At 34.2% G+C, this 9,276-nt stretch overlaps 1 protein-coding gene across 1 annotated transcript; it reads left to right on the top strand.

The window, feature by feature from the left end:
* Positions 1 to 1,306: 1,306 nt before the first annotated feature.
* LOC103484979 (uncharacterized) lies at positions 1,307 to 3,270 on the top strand. Its single transcript, XM_008442384.3, has one exon. It carries the CDS (start codon positions 1,780 to 1,782, stop codon positions 2,974 to 2,976), a length of 1,197 nt encoding a protein of 398 aa, XP_008440606.2. The 5' UTR covers positions 1,307 to 1,779; the 3' UTR covers positions 2,977 to 3,270.
* Positions 3,271 to 9,276: the final 6,006 nt, after the last annotated feature.

The raw sequence follows: 9,276 nt of genomic DNA, 5'->3' as shown, positions 1-9,276 counted from the left end.
GCCAATTGATGTACGTTAGAGCAAAAGTTTTGGCTACTAAAATAGATCAATTAATAGATATATAGATAGAGATGGTATTATCTTTAATAATTTGGGGACCAAAAAAATAATCATAATTAGCATTAATATTCAAATTGGCTTCTGCTAGAGTTCCAATAGGAAAATGAAATTTGATATCTACATTGAAAACCTATATTCAACATGATAACACACAAGCTTAATATTATATATATGTGTGTGTGTATATATATATAAACGATCACTTTCATCGGTCCAATTTAAATCAAATTGTATAATATCACCATAATTATTAATAAATACGTTTGACAACAAAATAAATTACTTAAATAAAATTCATGAACTCACCGACACCACATTAGCCACAGAATCCCACATTTCTTTATCATCATTATTAAGTTTAAAATTAATGTAATAGTAATTCAAAAATTGGTTCGAAAATTTGATCATTTTGCTGAAGTAAAATGGCTGCGGCCTTTATACACATTTTTCGTTTGAAGTGGCCGACTTGATAAATATTGAAGTCCGTTTTTAAGTCTGTAGTTTTCTTTGAAAACTTATCAATTATGTTATTATACACAAACACATCGTGTTTTATAATTCATTAGTAATATGTTTAGAAAATGTAAGTGGGAGGGTGTATAAAATGTTTGGTGTGGACAAAGAGTATTAGATACGTATAAATAGAAATAAGATTATTGTATAACTATAAAGGTATTGCATGGGCGAGAGGTCACGAGGAGTGCAGTGAAACACAATGGATCTAATGCCCAATTAAAAAGTTAATGAGTCACATGATTGCGTGTGAGAATTGAAGAATGGGAGAAGAATTTTCATATGTTTAAAAGAATAAAGAATTCTTTGGGTTTTTTTTTTTTTTTTTTTCTTTCTTAAAATCAATTTCGTTTTTATTGATATTACTGAAAAGATATTTTGATATTATTGGGGTGAAGGGCACACGCAGGGGTATATGTCAGAAGAAGGTGAAAGTACAAAATTGGGCTTGGGATAAGTGTGGAAAAGTATAATGATGGTGGTGATTTTCTTGACTTTTTTTGTAATACTCAACAACCCTCTCTACATTTTCTCTACTTTGGTTGCTAGCCAACCTCACGATTCCCTTCCCTTTCCTTCTATATAAATAATTTTAAATCAAATAAAATATGAGAAAAAAATTGTTTAATTAATATAATAATTGGTTTAAAATTAATTTTAAAGTTCTTATTTTTTGTGGTATATTATTATTGTTGTTGTTAGATATAGGGGGGGATGAAAAAACAGGCAAGTTGCATTTACTTTGACCCTGTGTTAATAGCATCTCGGAGTAGTCTGCCTATTCTCTCTGATCAAATGAATACCCCACATTGATCGTTTTTTCGTGGAGTTAAACCACAGCCAGAAGCAACCTCTCTATTTCCCTTCTCTTCCCTTCCCTTCCCCCAATTAATAATAAACACTCACAAGCGCCATTCTTCTTCTTCTTCTCTCTCTCTCCAAAAACCCTAACCCTTTACACATATTTCAGGTTCAGGAGTGGAGCTTCCACTTTACGACTCCACCGATTTCGTCGCTTCTTAAACGCTACTTTCCCGACTGCTCTTTTCCTCTTTTTTTTTTCCCTTTCAATGGGATGGGTTTCTTAGGATTGTGATCAAAGGATTCAGCTGCAGCAGCAGGAGCAGATCATCAGCTTTTCTTTTTCTTTTTCTGCAAACGTGATTCTGATTCATTTGAGGGTGATCGTACGTGTTTGGCCTAATAATGGATTCTGGGAGTAGTGGAAGTATACAAAGCTCCAGCGGTGGTGAAGATGAGTACGATTCACGCGCAGAGGGGTTCTCTGGTTTTTTAAACAAACCGCCAGGACATGTCGGTCCTAAGGCTAACCCTTCCCCACAACTCACGGCGCACCACCCTCATTCTTCTACCTCCTCCGGCCTCTTCGACCCTTTCTCCAACTTCCTCGATCCATTACCCACTCGATCACACCAAAATTCCATTCCTAATCTCGATTTCCTCTGGCCCAGAAACAACCCGAGATCCGACCCCAACCCGATCCACTTTCCCGGCTCCATTTCCATGCCTCCTTCTTCAGCACCCAATTCATATATGGCGGCGACGAATAGTCAAGTCCCTCATCAGACCACGGAACCCAATGTAGTCCACCAAGCCCCACGAGGTTTAACGCTCACCACAGATCGAAGCGACGTCGTTCCTAACAATAATAACAACACTGCAACTGGAACTAGTACTGGCACCAGCAACCCCTCCGTTCGTAACCCAAGGAAACGAACCCGAGCCTCGAGGCGAGCCCCAACTACAGTTCTCACTACCGATACGTCCAATTTCCGAGCCATGGTTCAGGAATTTACTGGGATTCCTGCCCCTCCCTTCACACCGGCTTCCTCTTTCCCCAGAGCCAGACTCGATCTTTTTGGCGGCGGTACGGCCTCCACTTCTTCCCCACCATACTTACTCCGTCCATTTCCCCAAAAGTTATCCACAACTAATTCCCTTCTCTCTCCATCCTCCGATTTTCTCCTCCCCAAACAGAATCAATATCTTCCTCCCATGTCCTCTATTTTTAATCTTCAGCCTTCTCCCCCTCCCCCGCTTCACCAACCAAATATCAACCTCCTGGGCTCCGACCAAACCACAACCGACACCCATCGTAATCACCATCTTCATCAAACACCTCTCCCGGAAGAGTTGCTATCAGAAAGTGGAAATATTCTTCCGGCCACCTGGGTAAGTAGCGGCGGCGGCGCAGGAGGAGGAGTAGCGTCGGACCAAGCTTTATTTAGGTCCACGAATAGCAAATACTGTACGGGTACTAAAGTTAACAACAACTATTCGGCTTCTTCTTCATCTTTGGATTTTCATGGAGATAAAGGGTCAGAGAATGTGACAACTAGAAGTGAAGGTATGATGGAATCTTGGATTTGTTCTTCAGATTAAATTAATTACTCTATTTATCCATCTATATTCCCAACCATATACCAAGACGTTTATATGAGTCTTGAGAATCACAACACCCCACCCCCCCCCCCCCCCCCCCCCCCCCCCATTAAACTAGAGGTATAATTAACGAAAAACCACTCAGATTCCGTTTGTTTTTCCCCCAAAATTTTATGTACATCACATTACACACTTTCATTTTGGGATTTCGTCCTTATTTCCAATTTTCCATATGTTTTTGTTTTTGTTTTCTTTATCCTCACATACATCCAAATAAATAATTATTTTATTTTATTTGATATAATGTTAATGTTATGGGGTGTCCCAATATATTGAAATAAAAAGGAAGAGAGCAGTTTAATTAGGTTGGGTTTTGGTAAAGTAGATAAATCCATTAGACAGTGTGGGTAAACCTAAACTATCCTCCTCGTACTGTCTATACATTCTGAAAGCTGCATGCACCTAATCTCAAAAATTATGAACCCCCGATTACTTGTTTGCCTATTAACCAAACACCATGCCCTCTCATGCCCTCTCATGCCCTCCCATCTTATTTGTCTTCTTCCACTTCTCTCTCTCTCTCTCTTTAATTATATATATATATATATATATATATATATATATACACACACACACACATATAAAAGAAAAGAATAGTTTGCATATAATTTAGGAGCGATTGGAGGCGAGATTTGAGGAATGTGAAGCCGTCATAATCTCTGTCAACAAATCTATAAACAAGTACATTTTTTAATTTCGGGTATATGCATTCATTCATGGATTCATGCGTGTTATAATATTATAATGTCAATTGCTCCATCATGGTAATTAATGACTATCCAAACTTCATAAATTCATGCAACCTAATTAGGTGTATTTAAATTTGTAAAAATATAAAGAAATTGTGTAAGTTGTGAGTGTTGAGTATTGTGCAGTCAGGATTGGAAACCAGACGTGGATGTGGTGCCCCAAATTTCGTTGATGCCTCTAGTCTTAGGACAAAAAGTACAGCTTTATAGCTGTCTAACCTTTTCTGGCAACCACACATACAAATTACAAATTTCATAAAATTCCATTCCTTCACTCTAATTTTTTTTTTAGTAATCTCACACGTTAAGTGATTGTTTAAATATGAGAACATGTGATTTATAGTATTTATGCATGCAATTATTAAAACGAAAAAAAAAATGATGAAGAATAAGAAAGTGGCATCGGGATCAAGGACATGGAAATTCGTGAAGCAGAAGCTCCATTTTCGAAGTTGGTGTTTGTTACTTTGTTCATTGGAAATGGTTTTTCTTTTTGAAAAATTTTATTTGATTGGACTATCATTGTCGTTCTTCCTCGTTTATTGCAAATCTTAAAACTCGACTGTTCACAACATAATTTGTTCAATTTTTCACTAATTAACCTCTTTAATTCTAACAATTATGATTAACTATACTCGTTGTTGATTGTAGTTACTGTGACTTCTAATTACCGTTACTGTACGAATAATAATAAATCTTACATAATGCTTCAGTTTTTTTAAGGTTAGTTTTACGTTTAGTAAAAGCTCAAACTTTTAGCTTTTCTTAAAATAATGATGAAACTTTATTCAATTATAAAATGATTGTGAGATATACTACCTTTTTCTCTTTTTACTCTGATTTGTATTTTACCTTTTACTTTTTTTTTTTTTTTTTTTTATAAATATTCAAATTTATAATTATACATAAATATGACAATGCTAGAAGAATCTTTACCTCTCCCTTTTTTAGTTACGATTTTAATAAATTTCTATTTTATTCATCAATATTTGTTGACGAATTTGTATCATAGAGATAGGTTTTTCTTCATTAAATTTCTGTTGCAATCACTTTGACAATACTACAATTTGGTCTAACTGTTATTTAGGATGACAAAATGCAATTGTTCAAAGAATAGATCAGTACACCCATCATGGATGCATCAACTCCAAGATTAAAATAATTACTCTATATCCAATCTTTTTTTTAGTACAACTAATGTGAAGTATACGAGGATTTGTATCTTCAACGTTAGAAAAATGAGTGCATTTCGAAAATATCTATTTTTGATAACTATACGTTCATATCGACTACCATATCCCACCAATATGGAGATTTCTTGGTACTCTTCATCTACTTTGAGAATGAAAATGAACCAAAATTGATTTTCAATGAAACAAAGGAGGTATAAACATATAGCCATCCCTTCTAAATCAACTTAATTAAAACAAAGATATATTCCTTTAGATGTTATTTTTTCAGTAACTCTGTCAGGTAAAATGTAGAGAGATTTTACACACATATCATGTCTTTTAAATATAGCATATAGTATAGGTTTGAAGTATGATGTATATAAAATAAACTATTCTTTTTTTATGGTAAAACAGCTTAATTTTCAACTATGTATATGTATTTCTTAGTGGTTGAAATAATATATAGTTCTGAGTATATGATAATAAATATATTTATGGATGGAAGCTCGAAGTATATGGTGTGGGTGTTAATTATTATGCGTTTACAATCCACCTCCTAATTTGACTTCAATTAAGATGTAAAAAGTTGTAATTATTTAGAAGGCACTAAAGTAAAAGTTTTAATGGGACAAATAATTATTATGAAATTTATAGAATTGGAGAATAATTAGGGTGATAAAAAAGGAAGACATGAAAAATGGGTCCAATACAATAATTTGATGAAAAATAGAGATGGTGTTAATTATATTAAAAATGGGAGAGGTGAACATCTTCATAAAACCGTGTTGTCTGCCACCACCCATTTCATCTTCCCTCCACATCTAACATTTCAAAACCAACACCACTAATTATAAACTTTTCTTTTCATCATATCCAACTCAACAACAATATTTAATTAAAAACCCTATAATCTTTTTTTCTTTTGGATCTAAATTATTTATATAATATATATATTAATCTCCTTTAAAACTCAATCATAGAATCTTATAATATGCATAGAAGTATCTCACTTGCTTTCCTTATGTGCCTGTTCTTTAATGCCTAAGTTTAGTAGGGTTTTGGTTAATGCAAGGATCTAAATTTAAATGGGTTTGTTTCTAGACATCATTAATGTAATTGTTGAAGATGTGTTCTTTTATGCATTCTGGACTTTTCTTAATTTCATTGTTCAGTACAATAAATTTTCTTTGCCTATATATATTGTCCGTTTTTGGTATTTAAGTTATCATGACTTCGTTTTTTTTTTTTTTTATTTCAACTAAAAGACTCCATTACTGATGAATGAAGATATTGTTTATGCACTTAAAAATCTACAAACTTCTCATTCTTTTAGCAAGTGGCATATTTATTGGTTACACTCCAACAATCCTTCCATGCAATGAAGTATATGGAGCCCTTACCAATCTAATATTGGTCGTCGCTTATTTGTTTTGCTCTAGAAGATTTTTTTTCTTTTTATCGACGGAGTTTAGAGAAAATCCAGCTTTGATACCATTTATGAAGATAAAACTTAAAAATATGTTCCAAATGATATGATTATATTGGCTGATGTCCCGGGATCTTCTTTATTTAGCCGACGTGAACTTTTTTTTTTTTTTTTTTTTTTTGTAATATAGTCTTTCCATTAAATGGTCATCTCTCTGTTCACTTCCCTAACTAACTTCAATGATAGTCTGTTCTTATTCAACCCTAACTCTTCTTCTTTTAAGAACACCACGAGTCACTCTGACACATGTGTTATCGATGTTTGCAAATTTCTATCCTCGGTTAGTATTGCACATAGGACGGCATGAGACTTTATCTAGAGTACCAAGATTCTAATAAAACTTGTTAGGTATTGCACATCGTATTTCTTTAATAATATAATACTGTTTACTTATTTTTTAACATAAGTTATCGTGACTATGTATTTCATTTCACTCAAAAGACTTCCCTATCAATATCTTAATCACTCGCTTTATGATCTTTTTCTCAGCTAATGTGAGCTTTATTTGTAATTTCAGTCTCAATGGCCATCGAAGTTGCTTGGAAACCGTTGGGAATTTATTGAGGATGGATAAGAACTGAATTGAAAACTTTTAAAAAGAAACTTAATAAGCATGGATATGATCTTGAGTTACTTTAGAGAATTTGTCTTATATATGAACGAGGAGACATTTGGAATCTAAGAAAAGCAAGAAAACTAGATAATTTTAAAAATGATAAAAAAAAAAAAATCAAGATGCCTCGTAGTCATGGTTTATAAAAAGAATATGGACTTTGAATATCTTGAATTGACTGCCATTCAACTTCCATGGCACATGGGTTTCATAAAGAAAAGTTAGTAGGACTAGAAAAACAGATACAATAGAGAAAAGCTATTTTCTTTTATTCAAAAGATCATAACAAACTAATTAACTTAATTAACATTAGAGTCTCAATTAGTTTGACAATGATTTTTTAATTTAATTTTACATCTAAAAAAGCATAAGCTTAGCTTATTTATTTACAATATTATGAACCGTTTTCATCGATCTCTTATATAATATGGCCTAAATTCAACAACGCCTTGCCTAAGTTTTGAAATAAAATAAAATAAACTTACGAATATAAAAGGCAATGACATGAAAAGACAGTATGATGACCAAATGACCGTAAAATTAGAATGATTCTAAATTGAGGTTTAAGGAAATGGAAAGTGATAGACCATCGCGTGGCAAAGTTGGTTACATGAGAACAATATTAGATTATCATTGTTATCAATATATTATTATTGAAAAGCTGAATAATTAAGCTTTTTGTATGTATAACACACGCAAATTAACAATGATGAAAGATGCATTGGATAGCCTTCTTCTCTAACTCCAAAATTAAGGATATAAAGTTTCACTTCATAATAATGAAGCGTTAATTGTGTTAATTTTTTCTTAAAATGGATTAATTAAGGGGAAATGTTTTGACCATATAATTTTCTAGATAGAATCAATGATATATCACACTAACACTAGCATCATATACATGATCTTTTCATTCACATTCAATTACTGAAGTAATGATGTAGTAATCTCATGATTTTGCTTACTAGAATATTTATTTGAAAGGAGCGATAGAGAAGAAATCTGACTCAAAAACAAACACAGCATGTTATAAAGAAGGATATGTTAATATTGGAGGTAAAATTGATGGAGTTGTGATGATTGTTAGAAGGTGAGAAAGGAATGGGAAAATGTGAATGAATAGGGAAGTGAAGGTGGTTAGGAAGGAGGAGCGCTACAGAAGTAAAGATTCGTATATTTGATTGTTGAGTAAGATCTTATTGGAAATGACCGCTTTCGGTGACTCATTTCCCAATATAAATAAATAAATAAATTTATACCAAAAATCATAATACCCTAAAACCCACCTTCTTGTTTCATACATATTTACACCCTCAGGTAATTTCTACCCCTTTTACAATTTTTTTCTTATCTTCACCGCAGCCACGTGTCGCCCACTACGGCCGAGGGGTCCGACGTCGTTTTTGGGACGATGGTGAGACATGTCAGCCTGACGTCATTGCCTCGTCAGATGGGGCCCTGGAAAGAAGGAGCGGGAGAATCCACGTAAGATACGGCGGAGAGATACGATCACATGGTTTGGGTAGCACTGCAGAAACGGTTCCCCACGTTGGATCTGCAAATTCAATCATGAGCTGAGCTCACCACTCCCTTTCCATTCTCTCCACCGCCTGAACATAGACCACCGTCATGTTTTTGTTTGGGCCATTCGTTGGGCTGGGCCTCAGCCTAGAAATGGCCGTGAATGTTGGTTCTGTTTGAACGATGTGGATCTCACAACCATGAGCCGAGGCAATGCAATCTGCCATTTTCGTCTCTTCAGTTCCAAGGTAAAATAAGCGATCGCCTATAGTCACCCGAATGATCGGGCAATACCAAGTGACAATGGCATTAAACCACTTTGGTCGAGGATTAGTACAACGGTTGACAGGGTGTGATTGACCAGTGTAAATTTGACAAACAGCGCAGTTAATTCATATTGTTCTTTTTAATTCTCAATCTATAAACCAGGGGTATACGTTAGAAGAGTAACACGTTTAGTAAACTTGAACTTCCACCCCATGACGCACACCCACGGTCAATAAACAGATTCATTCTAATATTCATTCACTGTTCAACTCAAGAGTACAGTTTTTTCATTCTTTTGGTTGCCTACTGGATTAGCTGAAGCCATAAAGGAATGTAACATGTTGACGTACACAACGGAGAGGATTAAAGCAACGAGAAAAGGAAACAAAAATGTAAATTAACAGTGATTTTAAAGAAAAAAACTAGAAGCAAAAG

This window comes from Cucumis melo, chromosome 8 (assembly GCF_025177605.1).
Source record: "Cucumis melo cultivar AY chromosome 8, USDA_Cmelo_AY_1.0, whole genome shotgun sequence".
NCBI lineage: Eukaryota > Viridiplantae > Streptophyta > Magnoliopsida > Cucurbitales > Cucurbitaceae > Cucumis > Cucumis melo.
The sequence above is the reverse complement of the archived record's forward strand: the minus strand, read 5'-3'. Positions and strand labels throughout refer to the sequence as shown.

What these genes read in the sequence shown, in the direction of transcription:
- LOC103484979 (XM_008442384.3), top strand. Translation starts at nt 1,780, where the DNA reads ATGGATTCTGGGAGTAGTGGAAGTATACAAAGCTCCAGCGGTGGTGAA.